General features: G+C 39.2%; 1 protein-coding gene across 7 annotated transcripts; it reads right to left on the reverse strand.

The window, feature by feature from the left end:
* Positions 1-3,972: 3,972 nt before the first annotated feature.
* Positions 3,973-17,196, reverse strand: LOC131776358 (contactin-3). Of its 7 annotated transcripts, none has more exons than XM_059092523.2 (7): positions 17,103-17,196; positions 11,436-11,529; positions 8,909-8,989; positions 7,576-7,842; positions 6,638-6,916; positions 5,899-6,183; positions 3,973-5,106 (listed from the first exon to the last, which is right to left on the reverse strand). In XM_059092523.2, the coding sequence occupies exons 3-7, from the start codon at positions 8,979-8,981 to the stop codon at positions 5,012-5,014; spliced, it is 999 nt and encodes a 332-aa protein (XP_058948506.1). In that variant the 5' UTR covers positions 8,982-8,989; positions 11,436-11,529; positions 17,103-17,196; the 3' UTR covers positions 3,973-5,011. The 7 variants fall into 7 exon arrangements, with proteins under 7 accessions (XP_058948506.1, XP_058948504.1, XP_058948507.1 ...); XM_059092521.2 differs by lacking the exon at positions 17,103-17,196 and adding an exon at positions 14,746-14,847; XM_059092524.2 differs by lacking the exon at positions 17,103-17,196 and adding an exon at positions 11,606-11,657.
* Between the last annotated feature and the right edge of the window lie 214 nt (positions 17,197-17,410).

Below are 17,410 nucleotides of genomic sequence, written 5' to 3' on the forward strand. Positions count from 1 at the left end.
TAAGAGCCATTTGCGACGATTTTTACAATCATGATCTCAGATAATTATACCTTCTCGATTCGAGAGCGGAAATTAGGTAATATTGTTTTGGGTTAAGGACTGTTTTCTTGGCAAACTTTGAAGAACGTGCGATAGATTGATTTCAGGGCAGATCTGTTCACTGATCCAACCCCACACGGCCGCTCGGAATAGTAAAATAATAAAGTGTTTATCGTTTTCTCCAACTCAATACTTTGACAGAAACAAAATGAAGTCAGCTAAGCCGACCATAGTTCAACTTCAAAGCATGCAGCACTGGTTTGCGTCGCCACACGTGATAGCAAAGGTCGGATCGCGGTTTTGTTGAACACCCGTGAGTCCGGCTAGCGGGTCAGAGAAAATTGTAGGAAATGGGTTTCTGCAGGTGCAAAGGATCAAAAGGATATCACTCCATTCCTTAACTTCGTACGGGGCTAATGTTTAGCAAGTGGTTTGAATGAGAGGTTATCTAACTCAGCTGGTTTTCATGGGAATTTATCATACATGCACTTAGCCCAGGAAATCAAATGTTTGAAATGTTCTATCCGGTTTGTTTTTTCGACCCATGCAAAATATGAAAACAAAAGCGGGATGCAGGAGTTTGTAACTAGCTCGATGATTCTCTCGCTCTAAACTATTAGGAACCCATTTTTAACTAAAAAAAAAAATGCGCCTTTCTATTTGCTAATCACAAATCTGTATGGCAGAGAAATTGGTAACACGCAACGCGCACGCAGCGGACTCTTTTTATTGCAAGCAAGAATATAAACACGATTACGTCGACTAAGCACGCACTGCGCGAGAGAAGTTTGTTGAAAGTTTGGAGCATGCTTAGAACAAGTCAGTAAATAGCTTACGAATTTCTAAGTGCAGCTTCAAGGAGAACGATTTAATGACTCGGCAGAGAGGATTCCCCCTATACACTTTAGGTACTAAGGGTTGAACAACAGATTAGCTTTATCCGACGAATCCTGTCAGCTAACAAACGTGACCTAGAAACTCTTAGGTATCGCAATTCTTAGCCCAGTTGGTAAAGACGGCGCAAAAATGACTCAATTTAGTGGTGTGCAAGGTAGCTTCCGAGGCGGTGAAGCCGCAAGGGCGCGCTCAGTTTCACCGTTGAAAACGTGACGCGAGAAGGTGGGAAACGTGTCAAGAAGTCCGAGAGCGCCATATGACGTCAACTCGCGCGCCGGAAAGTCCAAACAAGGCAGCAGTTTCCTCATTCCATGTTGTGTTGCGTTGCTATATGAAATAGTAGGGAGTTTAAGAAAACCACGACGGCAACGGCAACGGGAACGTCCCTAAACAAAAGGTTTAATGAGCAGAACAATGGCTATGCATATGCGTCATAAATCTTTGTAAATTTCTTCGCGTCCTCAGCTTGAAATGACCAAACTTTGCGTTGTCTGGAGAACGTGAACGACGTAGGCTAATTTTTTCTGTTTCTCTTTCTAATTTAGCGCTGTGTTCCATATTCATTTTCGAGATAGTTTGACAAAGAGAAAAAAACTAAATGACTTTGAGTATTGCGAGATTCGTAGGTAAAATATAACTTCATTTTTTACCCGACGTTGTCCACGGGGTCGCCGTCGTCGTTTCTTAACCTCCCTAGTATCAAATATGATAATACTTCAGTTTCGTTCTGCATGCACGTTTATTTCTTATTTCAGTTTTCGCTTTGTTTCCGTTTTTCCGTGTCTCATTTTCAGCGCGACTTTGAAGGTAAATTTTGACTCAGAAATAGTATTTATTGCACACCCAAGATGTTTTATAATTTACTTAAAAACATCTAAACAATTTGCGTGCGTTGAAAATCTCATTTTAGCACTAGCTTAACAATGTCCGGCTCCCCGATGCTCTTTGGTTTGGGGGGCTAATTCTATCGTCATTCAACTGAGTTTTGTACTTCGCTAAAATAGTGATTATCAAAACACCATATGTGGGCGAATAAAAGTTCATTCAAGTTGACGAAGGTTCCATAATTGACTTTTGAAACTGAGTCGAATTTATTTATAGTAATTCACCGCACGTCCGTGTAGCCGCTGTGCTCGTAAAGTAACTTCAGAGCCGAATGGTACGACCGGAAACATCAGATCCCCCAACCGCACATTTCGTTTTCGGGGAGCGATCGTCTCAGGTTAGCGAAAGGCGATCGCTTCATAACTTTAATGATCCAATAGATGACAGAAAGAAGGGCTGGACACTTAATAACTTTGTTTTTCTCCTGTCTAACTTTCCCACACACGATGCAATAAAACTTATGCAAGACACGTTCTTTCCTTTTACTGTATGCATACGTTGAAATTTACACAAACTTATCTATTTTCGTCATCTGAAATCCGTGTTAAGCTTCTAAATCTTTAAACGTTCCCATTCCGTTTATGGTTTTACGTTCCTAGTTTGGTATTCTTCGATCCTACCACACCAAAGTCGCTAGATTTATTTACGATAAAGGAATTAGCACAGCGCAAAAAAAACTCATATCAAATAACTTTCCGAGTTGTCTTCCAATGTCAGCTCGTTTGAACACTGAGGCAGGTGTTTTCAAACGATTTCTCAGATCATGATGCAAGAGCTTTAAAAGTAAAAGATGAACAACCAGCATCCTCTTTTTCTTACAATAAAAACACGTTCGTTAATTTCTCAGATGCCAAAAATATTTCAAAAGTTTATTTGTATAAATAATTTTCTAAGTGAACTGTGTAGTGATGCGTCATAAAAGCCAACTCTCATTTCTTGTCGATGTCCATGAATATGCACTGAGTTTTACCTTCTAAATATAGCCGTGACATCAAAAGCTCCTTTAAAAACAACCGAAGAAAATACCACTTGTGAGAATAAATAATTTTCATGAATTCTTTTGGCGAAATAACAACACAAAGAAGTTTATTAAGTAAAGAGAGGAACGCTCTCAACAAAACTTCATATTCATGGTAGCGACACTTCTGTTCAACCTCACTTTAATAGCAGAAAAAAAATATGATGTCCGAGAGCAGTTTATTTGCTAAAATATCGAGAACTCGATCGCCACAATGAAAAAACCGCAATAAGGAGATATCGTAGGAAAATTTCGAAACAGATCAGTCGTCTTTTGACTCGGTCTCTCTCATACTCAGAATTTCCACCTTATTTCGAAAACTAAGTCCTGCGAAGTTCGTTATATTCCGTGATAGCCTACTCTGCTACTAGCAGAGTTATGATCTCTTCCAGAACTCTCGTCAGCTCGCCATGCTCAAAATCTAAATGATCTCGCGGGCGAAGCCTGAAGCGTAGGAATAATGACCAGGGCGAGGAGAGGAAGGGGAGGAAGGGGAGGAAGGGGGAAGGGGGAAGGGAGAAGGGAGAAGGGAGAAGGGAGAAGGGAGGGTGATGTAGGTAGAGGCGGAATTCTTTGTAAAGGGAGGGCGGGAAACAGGAGATAGGGGAGAGGAGAGAGTGGAGGAGAGAGGTAAGAAAAGAGGGGAGGAGAGAGGGAGGAGAGAGTGGAAGAGAGAGGTAAGGAAAGAGGGAGGAGAGAGGGGAGGAGAGAGTGGAGGAGAGAGGTAAGGAAAGAGGGGAGGAGAGAGATAAGGATAGATCCTCTGGAGGGGAGGAGAGAGGGGAGGAGAGAGATAAGGATAAATCCTCTAGAGGGGAAGGAGAGAGGGGAGGAGAGAGGTAAGGATAGATCCTCTGGAGGGGAGGAGAGAGGGAAGGAAAGAGGTAAGGAGAGATCTTCTAGAGAGGAGGAGAGAGGGGAGAGCAGGTAAAGGCAGAATTCTCTGTGAAGGTGTGGCGCCCTGTTCTCCAAATTCTCATCCTATCAAAGATCAAAGCGTGGAAGTCATTTTCAGCACCCCCATTTGGACCAAGCTTCTGAAGTTGATGCACTTGGTTTGCAAATCCATGTCCCTCGCGTGCTCACGATCTCTATCATAATGGACTTAACAACAGGAAAGAGACATTTATACTGAGAAAAAGAAAAACACAACTGATTTTATTGCACACCTTGAAAAAAGGTCTAGCGTATAGCAACAGTTTGAATAAATAAATCTCTAAGTGAGCTAAGGAATGCAACGAAAATGTTTGGTATAGGTAATTTTTCCATATCTACATTAACCTCATTTCACTCTTAGGCGACCATAACTAGAAATTATTTTTGTATTGTTTTTTGTTTTTTATATCAATTTTTTGTTATCTATTTCTTCATTTGTTTACATTTCTTTGACAAAATAGCAAGGGGAGCTCATCGACGCAAGAGAGGTTCCCCTCTTATAACAGCAAAAATGTTAAATCAACTTTATAGAGCGACACAATGTCCACGTACATCCCATCCACCAACATTTGAGAAAAGCTTCGTCTAAAAGTTTAACGCAAAGACATTGTAGGAGAATATTACCGATAACTGAATCCACTCCGCTTAATGAAAATTTTAATTATCTTCTTAATTCCGAAAATGGGAGTCAATCACCTATCTCTCTCGGCGTACGTTTTGTTACGTGAGACAGTCTTTGGAAGTGGCCACCACTCACGAAAGCGAAATTTTGGAAGAGAAATGGCATTGTTAGTTAAATTACTCTGACTTTCAGCGGCTCTAAGAGAGAAAGGGATGGGAAACACCCCAAGCTAAGGCACTCGTATCCAGGTTTCTCACCGTTTCCCTCGTCTGTTCATCACTATAGGGTAGGTTATATGCTGAAAAATATAAACCTTAATTAAAAGGACAAGGGAAACTTTAACATAAATTAAATTTTGTATTTCTGTCTGTCTCTGAAGAAATTTCTCTATTTTTTGAGATTTAATCCAGTACCAGCCCAGTGCTAAGAGTTCTAAGCTTCCTGAGTGATTTTCTATGTTTGGACACCACACCACACACCACGCAAGTGCTGAATCTTGTTGATACTCTCATTAACTTTTCCCAGTAATCTCGACAGTTTTATTCAAGCGTGTTTGGTGCGCCAAATATCTCTAAACATAGTGACAGTACCAGTACCAGGGCAACAATCCATACTCAAAGCACCAGGTGAACGGACGTCGACATTATCAGCGTAAGAATCGAAGTTACAACTTTTAACGCGCTGCCTGAAGATCCACGTTTTTCAGGACCTAAGAAAGAAGAGAAAATTAGCTTGGATAAAGTTTTTAACAGTTTGCTTACTTGCTAACGGTTAAGACTGCAGGTCCCTTGTAAAAATTTTTATCTCTTCCTTCATCCAACAAGTCCTTTTCGCAGCCGTTCTTGGGATGTCAAGAAACGCGTAGAACGTCTGCGAAGGCATCACCTCTTGGCGAAGGAAAATGTCGTCCAAACCAATCCCCGAAGAGTGGTGCTCTACGATTTTATTTCAGTCATAGCTTATTGCAGCAATACCAATAAAAAGAACCTATTTCGCAAGTCAAACAACCCTGAGCTTTGCTCGTCGAGGAAATTATATTCGTCTCAGTAAAGACCGTGGTTTGCTCGAAAATATGCACGGCCTCGCAAAACGTAGCTTCCTGGGATGGAGGCAATTTCAAATACCAGTTCAGAATAAACGTAAAAAAATGATAAATCAATCAGAGCTAAACACAGATTTCTGGTGGCCGAGGCTTTTACACAATCAGTCATTATTTATCGCTTTGCAGGGGGGAAGGGGGGTGGAAGATATTGGACGCGATCACATGGTTTTCAGTGGAAACCGAGGGAGAACCAGTCGTCGCCTAAAGGCTATGAAAGGGGACCATGGGAAATTGACCACCAATGAGGAAGGGGGGAGGGGTGGGGATCACAAGAAATTTGAAGAGCCTTATGGGGGACACGTGACATAACCAAACTCCTCCGAACCCCACCCCACTGGCGATAAATAATGACCGATCCCTAATTCGAACAGGCCTTGGATATGCCACGTATTTCCTTACATGCAACAGTAGTATTGAGAGAAATACTTCTCCACTCTCCACCGCCAAGTGCGTTGTTAGAATTCAATCGAACTTCGTATTCAGTTTTCTTTTTAAGATTTGTAAAGCTCTTGGAGCGACTTAAATTTGTTAAAGATTCCGATGCAACTGATTCGCCTCCATTCAAAAGTTTGACGGTGTAGCCTGTCACGGGGCTTCCACCATCCTTGAGAGACGCCTCCCACGTGACCTCTATACTGTCACACGTCGATGAAGCTTGCACGTTATTTGGAGGCTCAGGAGGACCTGGAACGGGAAGATAGCAAAATGCCCCACTCAGCACTTGCGCTTTTACAATGTGACTTTCCGTAGCAAGTGAAATGAAGCAAAACATTTTCACTTGAGAACATATACTTTTTGAAGCGTTTTTATCTACTGTCCACTCGGAAAACCTCAAAATGCAGATGCAGGCGAAAATACATGACGCCTTTTTTCGTCAACATCTTCAAAGCCTCCGTTTTCATTTCTCTACGAAGCCTTAGAAATAGGTATGTATCTAAAACACTCTACTTTTGAAACAAAAGGTTTGAAAATTTCAGTTAAACTTTTTACAAGCTGTGCAAGCTGTAAAGTGATTCCTTTGATGTCAACAAGTGAAATCAAGGCAAAACTGGCGGCAAAACAGGCGGCAGTTCGGTTCCCGTTTTCTTAACTGAATATATCACCTTAATCAATCGAGTTTTTAAGAATTTAAACTCACCTCTTTCGTAAACCTCAATGTAATGTGTTACTGTACCCATCTTATTTTCAGCCACACAGCTGTAAAATCCAAAGTCCCTTGGTCTTGTAACACGAAACTTGTAGGAAACAAACCCGGATGCGTTGAAAATGCTATTCAAATTAACACCAGCGAATTGGAACTTTAATTCGGGAACTGGAAAACCATCAAATTTACATTTCAGTATTATTTCCTCATTACTGTCTAATGATGAAAATATCGTTCCGTGCGTGGAGCTTTCACTGATCAAAACGGGGCTATCTGCAAACAAAAAAAGAGGGCTATCATTAGGTTTAATACTTGATTAATGTAATCTCACCGGTGTCCCTATAGACTACAATACTCTTTGATTGGTCTCTAATACTCGCCCCATACTCTCTCAGTCATTCATTCAGACTTGTTCACCTGCGTTTTGCGACACTTCTGTCCAGACGCTTTACATTTGCACGGAGAAAGAAAGCAATGACTTACAGTCTGGAAAAGGTATAATTTTTGAGGTATTCCTCTTTTCTTTCTCTTACCAAATGCAATTATTCGTAGCGCTTGCGCATGTTCCGCCATGAGAAACACAGTATCGCAGATTTCCGCTGTTTTTTCGGTTGAATGAACGCATGCTCATTTCCCGAGCGCCCAAGAGACCCAAGAGCATAAATGGGTTCTAATGAAAAGTAAGGAAAACCTTACTAAATTAACCTGCGATAGACTGGCATATCTTCCGAGGTAGAGGTGAGTCACAGTACTCCTTCCCGCTTTATTCAACGGAAACGAAATGGGATAAGCTCCATCAGAATGGGCTTTTAAATCATTGTCCCTTGAGCTGACTGACCCTTAAAGATCTAAGTCAAGATCAGTCGCAGGGAGCATGGGTCCTAGATTACATTTAAGTCGTTACTTCGTCCCCCTCCTCTCATGATACTTACATTCGACATTCAGCCGGATTTGCGTCTTGTTCCTTGTGCCTCTACATTCGTAGGTTCCTCGGTCTGCCTTGTTGACCTTAGGGATCTCTAAGTACTTCAAACTTCCACTTGATCTTACGTGGACTCTTGCTGACGGGTCATTAGTTATCTTCTTTCCGCTGAACGTAAACCAACCTGTAAGTGCCTCGTCTGTCGCAGAACAATTTATACTTAATTCGCCGCCCTCGGGTATTGTATAATTCCCTTTGGGAACATAGACAGTGCCATCTGAAGACGAGGAAAATAACTTTTAATTTTAAGAATCAATAACTTTTTTGTTGTGTGAGGCCCAGAAAAGCACTTTGTAATCCTAATTAGTCTTGCTCACAAGGTTTCAAATGTTGGACAAAAAAATCACGTAAAGTAGTGGTTTTTACTGTGGTAATTTAGTTCTCTACCCACAAAGACTGCGGGCATTTCAAGGACGTCTCGCGATTGAGGCTCAGAGTTCATCTTCTGGAGCGAGACTCAACAGGAAGCCTAAACGATAAGGGCTCGCCTGGTAAGTAACTTACCAGGTGATGAGTGACAAAGATTAATCGCGCTATTTTGCTATGTTCGGTTGAAATGCCATGCATTTACATGCCATCTAAGGCGTAATCGACAGACGAGCGTTTGCTGGTGTGTTAAGCGGTCAGGTTCACTGGGCTGCAGTGGTCAGTTTAAAATCAAAAACAATACTAACAGCCGTTTATCACTGCTTTTAGCACTCATGTAAAATTGAGCGCAAGCACCATTCGCGTTGGCTTACGCCCCCTCCAGGTAGGCTACATGCCTAACCTTTGCTCCTTCTCAGATGTGATACGTGATTGTTGATGTACACGAATGACGCTTCAAGACCGTAGCTTGCACCAACGAATCATGTGACAAGAGCTCTTTCCGAGTGGTTTCCGACGCGGATCTGATGTTAGATTTTGTGTCGAAGTTAGACTACGATCAGTCTCTCTTTAGCAACTTCACGTGCGAGTGTAAAGAAATCCTCGCCCCTTCTAATATCTGACTGAACTTGTTGTGAGCGAAGTCGCATTTTTAATCAATATTTTAAAACAAAATGACAACATTTCCCTCTACCGATCAAGTCTTGCATTTCATCTGTGTATTTCATCAGTACAGAAGATAAAAATTGAATTCTTGAACTATTTCAAACGCATTGTCCTTTCTTAATCTCAGCTAATAGGGGTAGCTTTAAGCTTACAAACCACGAGAAAAAGGAACATAAACACAGCGAAACATTCTCGCAGGGCATTTGTCAATATTTTAAAAAATTTATAACCAAAACATCCGTCAAACTTACCACAAATGGATGTCCATTGCAGCGAAATCAACTGAACTAGTGCCACTAATATTTTGAACAGGATCTCAGTCATCTTTTACCCTAGAACAGAAATAGGAGAATACTTTGACACGGTTCACGTAACTTTGTGGCAATATCTCGGATGTAAAACGTTGCACAATTTGTAAAGGTGTCAGAACGCTTGGCATACTACTTATGACGTCGGCATAATATTGCATGTTGAATGAAGTACCCTCGGAAATCTTGTCTCGCTTTGCCCCGTGAACTCTTAAATATTCCTTTGTAGTGATAGACACCTTTTGCCGGAAAAGTATCACACTCAATTTACGTCAATTGAGGACAAAGAAATAACAAGTGATTTGTTCTTGGTGAATAAACTCCTTTTTAAAAGGTTCATTGATCTCGTACCTATTTTCGCTTCTGCCCAAAACGTCTAGATTAATATTGCTGTTATATTTCGTTGCTGATGAGTTGGCCCGCATCCTAAAACGTCTAAATGTAGGTTTGAAATACGATACTTTAATTTTTTACTCAGATCGTAACTGTGCTCGTTTCATGTTTTAACTGTTGACTGATTTAAAAATCATTCAACCGTTTGAATAGTGTCATGTCACTCTGTCATGCTGGAAATACAATTGTATTCTTTGGAAAACAGTTGCTGCAATTTACTCGCGGATTTTTCTTTTCCAAATCGGTGATGAGATCTTCTCTTCGTTAGATGACTCCAATGACATAATTACTATCAACATATGTCCATAAAAGGTCTTGAGGAAACCCTGCCCGATAATCCTAATCCTCTTAACAACTGAAAGTGATCATTTGAGAATCATCCCCCATCTACCACCCAAGTGAATGACAAAACATGAAAGGATCACTGTACTGTCAGGTACAAAAACTTCCCTTCTGAAAATGAGCTGAAACTGGTTGGAAAGGTCTTGAACGGGGAAATCTGAACAAGAAGTAACTGCCAAACCTAAAACACCATGATGAAGTTTACAAAGCACTTCCGATTTGGTAAATGACATGGCAGCCGAACTCATAAACGAGTTCTATTCTTTAGTAAAAGAGCTAAAAAAAAAAGAGAGAGAGAAGGAAAGAAAGAGAAAATCTTACATATTATTTTGATATAAAAATCGCCTCGTAATGAGATACTTAGATTAATAAACGAACAAATCTAGATCTTATTTGGAAGCATTTTTTTTGTATCAATACTTCTTGTGTTTGCGGTAACATTTTTCGCTTGCTGAAGTCGTGATAACTCAACAGTAAACTAATTTTGTTTCGCTTTTTACTTGAATCCTCCTTGATAAAAATTCCGACGTAAGCGATTCAAGTAGTTACTGCTATAACAGTTGGAAACCAAGAGAATATCAGTTGTTATCATGCACAAAGTAAAGTACAAATAATGCACGAATTGAGTAAAAAATATCCAGCGAAATTTTAAGGTTATTTGGACAATTGGTTATTTTGTACTGTAAAAAAAAACCTGTTTAAGCAGTCGGCTGCGCGCGCTACGCTTCTCTATCCGCTTTGCTTTTCCCTCCTTATGAGAAATGAGCAGAAAGACTCAGCAGTTGGATACTAAATATCTTATTAGAAGTTTTGGTGTGTAGTATCGCTGAATATTTTTACTCGTTGTTTGTATCGGGCTCATCAAATTACGACATAACTCGTAAAAATACTCAGCGATACTACACACCAAAACGTCTAATAAGATTTATTTATTCTCCTGTCTGTCTGCCGTATCATCCTTATTTGTTTGTTGAGAGAATTTGGTAGTGGATCAACTAATCATGCCCTCATTGATATTTTTCTTTATTCTCATCACTTGTCCGCTTGATATTGTATCGATATTATAATGAGAAATTCAGTATTGGTCACTCATGGGAGTTAGAGGGTTCAATATAATTCTAAACACTCTGTCTCAGTATAATGGAAGCGCGTAAGCAGCTGGATGGGGTAGAGAAACCACAATCTATTAAAATTCTTAATCCAGAACAGCTTGGCAAAATGAAGAGATTTTTCTTAACAGGGTCAAAGTTTTAAGTCTGATCGACATACTCAACCCAAATTTCTCTCAAACGCTCACCCCTCTTCCTCTTGATTTATTTATTTATTTATTTATACCCTCATGTCGAAAGTGTTAACGCTCTAAAATTCAAACAAAAACAATTATATATTTTTTCTCCCATAGCCACCAAAGTTTTAAGATGTTTGATGACTAACACTTTTCCTTACAAGGCAGAAGAGATATGCATCAGAATGAATTTCTTAAGGGCGCCATAAGAAACCAATTCACGCTAAGTAACAGATGCTAAACTTTGATAGACGCATCAACGCCGAAATAAATTTCGATCAATCGATTGCAATTTCCGTGGGCGGCGAATCAAAGGAAAATTCACGTTTGCATATCTTTTTTTAAGGGGTTGTTGTTTCGTGTTATCTGTTGCATCAACAATTTCAGTCAGCTTTGTTAATGTGGTTAGAGTTTTAAGCGTGGCTATTGAGAGAGTGGATACAAACTTACCTTTTGAAATCTTTGGGGCGAAATGACACCATTTAAATCGGTTTTCGCCAAGTTATCCCTCAGTCACCTTGTATCTGCGCCATTGATTCCACATCTAAGAATAAGTAAATCCGTTATTGATATATTCTGATTTTCATTATTTCATGATAAGCAAAAACGGGACAGAAGACCTTCGTGATTCCATTAAAAACTCGGTGTGTTTATCACCGGGTGTTATCACTAGTTATCAGCTGCCCTTATAGAGAGATAACAGGTACCCTTGTGGGAACCTGCGCGATGGTTAGAAATGCACCGGGTGATACCGCGTCGTATCGCACGCTGAGACGAAAGCTGCCTAGTTGTATTTTTGCTGATAACATTTAACCTGCGCTAAGTTCGATAAAAGACTGTTTGTTGATGTTTCTTGTTTCCGCCCTTGTTATGTTTATACCGGACTAATTGAATCAAATGAATTGTCATTGCATTTCAGCATTCTTGTGTACCTGATGTTTTAACTAAAAAAACCACAGTGGCGCTAATTGATGTCAAGTACAGTGACCCCTAGACATTTTGCTTTGGCTTTCCCTGGAACTTGTCACATCCCATTCGAGGCTTGGATGGATCGAGTCGAGGAAGGAGAGTGAGAGAAGGGCTGTAGTCATCCCAACCTGATTCCATTCTACATAACATCTATCTTGTCTCTGTGCACGAATGTCTTTGAGCGAATTTTTCTAAAAAAGCTTCCGATTGTCTCGGATTTGATAATATTTCGAGCCTCTTTAATGCCTCTTGATGAGTTAGTAACCTTCGCCGTCTACTGTTGTAATCGTTAGCTTTGATGGATGTTTATGTCTCTCAAATTGACCTGCACACAGGTAGCACTTCATAGTGTCCACAGCTTTTCTATGGAATGTCATGTTGCGTTACATTTCGAGGAACCGTTCTAAGGGAGATGACATCAGGGTTCAGTCAACACCCTTTTTTGCTGTGAGTCTACTTTATGTCAAAATTTCTCCCTATCCTGATAAAGGTGAAGATGAGTTAATTGGTCCCACCTCATTTCCCATCCCACAGAATCACAGTCGAGAGTAGTTCGGTTAACATTGAGTTCTATTTGCAGTCACCCAGGCTTAGAGACCAGTCAGCATTTATCACAGGGGGGGGGGGGAAAGGGGGTTTCCGGGGGAACGGAAGGAGGATCAGATGTCGCCAATAGAGTATAGAGGAGATAGAGGAGTGACTGTATAAGATTGACTCCCAATAAACTGATAACTAAGGGGGGATCAAGTGAACCTTTTTTGTGTCACAACCAAAATCCACCAACCCCTACCCGCAGGTGATGATGATGACTGACCCCTTATGCCCCATGCCATCAAGAGCAATTGCTCTTTTTTGCTACGCCCCCAAACACAATAAGTTAGGGCACTTATCCAGAGCCATGTCAGTGATGTTCTTTCGCCTCTCTTTCCCTTCAAATGTTGTCAATTGCCAATGTGTCCATGCCATCCTGCGGACTAACATTCAGAGGGACAGGGGAGGGCAGCAGGTGCCCTTAAAAAATTTGCCTTGGAGTAGAGGCTTTCGCAAACAATTAAACAATAGTTCTCGCTAATGGTTTGTAAACTGTCAGAATTTAATTGTTTACTGGGTGATAAAATGACAGAATAAGACGATAGGTCGTCGTGGTATAAAAATAAAAGACAAGAGAACGTGAAAAAAGGAAATTTCTAGCAAGGTCGATCGCGCGCTATCGCCTCAGGAAAAATGCCAAGCGGGTATATCAAGCTGCGATTCTCCCAAGAAACCGAAAATATGTTTCAGCTTTCGATACAAAATTTGTAAAAGTCGTTTAGTTAAAGTTTACTCTTAGTAACAACATCTTTACGTACTTTTTAATCTTCCAGCACAACTAAACAGTAAGGGGAAAAGTTATTGTTTTTTTAAGCTCTACCCACTTGATACAATATTTTATCAAAAACTGCAATATCGATTTTTCTTTTGAATGATAGTGAGCCCGAAAGTACCTTTAATTATGCGACAAATTATATTTTCAAAAAATAGTCGTTAGCAAATTAACATACATGGCAGGATTTGCATAAACTATGCTGGCTTTAAACCATACTCTGTTTTAATAGCAATTAGAAAATCCACTTGCATGGTTTACCGGATATATCATTGTATTACCCGACATTTCAACCATTGTTTTATGATAGAGATTTTACTTCCTCGAGTTTTCAAAGTGGAACGCGCAATTAGGATATTCGCGAAAAAAACGATGACAAGTTTGATAATGAATCAAAACGGTCGGTCAGGAGAATGGTGGTTGGCAGTCCATCTGCATGAAACCGAACCACGTCTAGTACATCGATTTTGAAAATAATTTCTCATACGAAAACAAAAACACTTTCTTTATTGTACATTTTTTCTTGAAAAACACTTTAAAAAGTCAGCCAATATATCTTGTTGCGAAAAAACTAATGAAAATACTGCACCGGATTTGAATATTTTCCAGCTCTTGCTCTGACAACATACTTACATCGAAAATTCTACGGATTCTGAAACATTTCTGAAACCTCGAATCCGTTAAAATTTGATTGAAGAATATTTCCCTACTTCAAAATTTTGCGTGTTTAGCCCAGACAAACGGTGAAATATTTACCCGCTAAATATCACATGTACACTGTTATTAGAGGTGTCATTATGTTGGCAAGCCCTCCACCCATTATTTTTACAACAAATTACACTATTAATTTTCGAGTTTACGATTTGGCGACGTGAAAATTGGGATTTTTAGAACACGAGTTAAGACGTTATTCCATATTTCAATTAAAAGGATAGTGCACGATTGTCTGTCTTATTGGATGCAAACTTGTACTTCTCAGACATTCAGTGACATTTTAAAATTTTCTCTTTCGATTATCAACTCTTGTTTTTTTTTTTTTTGCTCTCTACTTTACGCTCGACTAAACAGGAACAAAATCTAAAATACATTCACCTGTTACCTTAGTTTTCTATTGAATACTTACATGATATGCGTATGCTACGCGATTCTACTAAAAATATGCCTTAATCGTAAAGAGCATTTTGAAACATTTCGCAAATTTAGATCTCTCCAAATTTTAGTTGAAATAGATCCTTAATTTGAAATTTGCGTGAATATCGAGCCCAAACATGCGTTAAAATATTCATTCGCTAACTGATCCTGTTGATTGATATAATAAATATCATACCCAGGTTGTATGCTTCACTTGCACTCATGTTTATCCTCGATAATAAGACAGAACTCACCAAGCCACAAAAATAAAGGCAAAAGCTCTATAGTTTCACTCACCATGAGCACTCAGTGGTTAATTTCACTGAAACTTGGAACACGATTTATTCCGATGCACTTGCAATTTAGGAGTAACGCGAGAAATATCAACTTGCTGGTTGGTTATATATTTAAATAATTTTCCCGGCCGGCCCTTCTGCTAAAGTTCTCGAAGGTTCATTTGCATATGAATTGATTCGTGTGCGCATATTTTTGAGCAGCGAAAAGAGTGTTCGTTCTTAATTCTATACCTCCAATATTTGTTAGGGCAACCCAATTTCGTAAATTGGGATATGAACGGAGAAATTTCGGAAACGGTACATTTCGTCGCGTGTTTGGTAAACTACTTCTTTTCTATTGGAAAATTTCACTTCAATTTTCTGTTCTGAGTTATGCACAGAAAAATGTTCTGGCGCTTACAACTGATTATCAATTTCATAATACAGCTAAATTACAATTATTTATTTTCTAACAGTGCTTCAACCTTCGTATGATGAAGCCAGTCAGTTCACTTTCCCCTCCCACAATACACTCGGAAGCTTCCTTGTATGACCACAGAGATCTCACACAAACGGTGCGACCGTTCGATTATTTGTATTTGGGGAGAAGTATGGGATTTATTCATAACACTCGTTTTATACCAATCAATACGCAAAATTCTGCGTAAAAGTTTATTCGCATCTTAACCGAGAATATTTAACGCAAAAACCAACGACTGATCAAGTTTCCAGCTAGTCAAATGTGCAAACGGTAACATCAGTAGTGTGGGTTTCTTGTGGTTTGACGAGAAAAAAAGGGCCTCAATGAAGAGCGGGTTGAATATTCGCATCCAGTCCCTCCTCATATTTCGGCACTTTGTTTAATTTCCAGTAAAAATTGCTTCATACGAGAGTATAAATATTTTTTTGCCAATGCGACAATTGCGAGCTTTTTCCCGCAGTCCGCTCCTAGATTTTGATGGGTCCTACACTAGAGCTTGCTAAGAATTTTGATGACTTTTTAATTTCTTGTTAAATGGACGGTTGGCGTTTAAAATTTGCCATCCAAGGATGAGCTTTGAACAGACGCGCGATTAACATTAGCTTTGCGTTTGACTGGTTGAGAGAAAGTGGCGTGACGTTGAAAGACCAACCAAAAAGCAGATACGAAGTAAGAAACCATTACTGTGGACTCTTCTCTACGAGACAAACACGAGACCAAAACGGTTAACCCGATGACTGGTCCTGATTGGTCGAATTTTGTACGTCTTCCACTTATGAGGATGTGAACAAAAGCATGCAGGAGAAAGAAAAGACAATTATTTAACCTCACCATAACTTAGTTTTTGCCAGTTACACATATGTTTCGGACTGAACCTTTTATTACTGTAAAATAATAGCACTAAGTTCAAATTTTATTGGCCAAGACGTGCGCTAATTTATCATAATCATTTTGGTCCACTTTTCAAACATCTACAGCTGGGTATGTAGATGTAAACATTCTGAAATCCTTCTTAACGTAGATTTTTATCTTCTTAGAAAGGAAAAAGAAAACCAATTTTCGATTATAATACCGCAAGATCTTGGCTATTATCGTCGTATGCTTACTGAAAACAAAACAAAATCGAAACTAAGAATGACAAATGTTGTCCCTAACAATATTTTAGTACACAGAGATTATAACAGAGCATGACTCTCAACCAAATTAGCGTACTTGTTAGCATTTAGAAGATATATTTTGAAGAAAAGACCAGTTTGACTCTCCTGGGAGTTCTCCAGTTATAAGTCAATTTCAAACGCCGTGCTTTATTGATACACACGATTACTGAGCGATACTAAAATTAAACGACTACAACAGACATTCAATTGAAAAGCCTCGACATTATTCAAAATGATGCATGACTAAATTCATCAATTATTTCAATTCGAAAACTCAGACTCAGGATAAAACATTCTACATGCAGTTTAAATTTACGATGAATATTTTTACAAATTCGTCTCTTGTTAGCCTGATAAAAATATCACTGAAAGTTTGCGTATGTCTGTGGTAAACACAAGAAAATTTGATTCGACGAGGCAAGTAGTTCAACGAGGAACTAGAATTGTATCTTCTGTCATGTTTCGTTTTATCAAATTTAATTTTACGGACCCTGCTGTTGTTGTGGTAGATATGCAAGCTTTGGCAGTTTTTTTTAACCATACGGTAAAGAAAGAATATGAGCGAAATCGTCGAGAAGATGGCCTTGTAAAATACAAAACAAACGGGCGAAATCAAACAGTTTGTTGATTGAGATATGAAGTATTGTTAAAAGCACTTAAAATGAAGTACAGTTTGCTTTTTTTTCTCTCAGTTAAATAAATTAATCTACTATTTATTGAGGAGTTATTATTTTTACTCACCTTTGACTACAGGAATATGCTCGAAAATTTAACTGTAACATTTCGAGTAGTTTTGACCTCTCGAACTAAAAGATGCGTCAATTTATACCGAAGATAATTAACGCGAACAACACAAAAGAGTCACTCTACATAAATAATTCACGATGTGGCTGAATCGAGCGGAGTTTCTTTCATAAACAGTAATCAAAGGAAAATTTATGTTTGACAAGGAGAAACGTATCCAGACGGTCTGGTTTGTTGGTGTCTGTTCCAGCTCTGGGGAAATCTTTCTTTCAAATTAATTATTTGAGTCTAAGGGATATTTTTCG

This window comes from Pocillopora verrucosa, chromosome 6 (genome assembly GCF_036669915.1).
Source record: "Pocillopora verrucosa isolate sample1 chromosome 6, ASM3666991v2, whole genome shotgun sequence".
Classification (NCBI taxonomy): Eukaryota; Metazoa; Cnidaria; class Anthozoa; order Scleractinia; family Pocilloporidae; genus Pocillopora; species Pocillopora verrucosa.

Excerpts from the sequence above, each read along its gene's own strand:
- LOC131776358 (XM_059092523.2), bottom strand. The coding sequence starts at position 8,981 with ATGACTGAGATCCTGTTCAAAATATTAGTGGCACTAGTTCAGTTGATT. Across the intron at positions 6,917-7,575 it reads AATCCGGCTGAATGTCGAAT|ATAGCCCCGTTTTGATCAGT; the intron begins GTAAGTATCATG and ends TTTTGTTTGCAG. Across the intron at positions 5,107-5,898 it reads TCTCAATACTACTGTTGCAT|GTCCTGAAAAACGTGGATCT; the intron begins GTAAGGAAATAC and ends CTTCTTTCTTAG.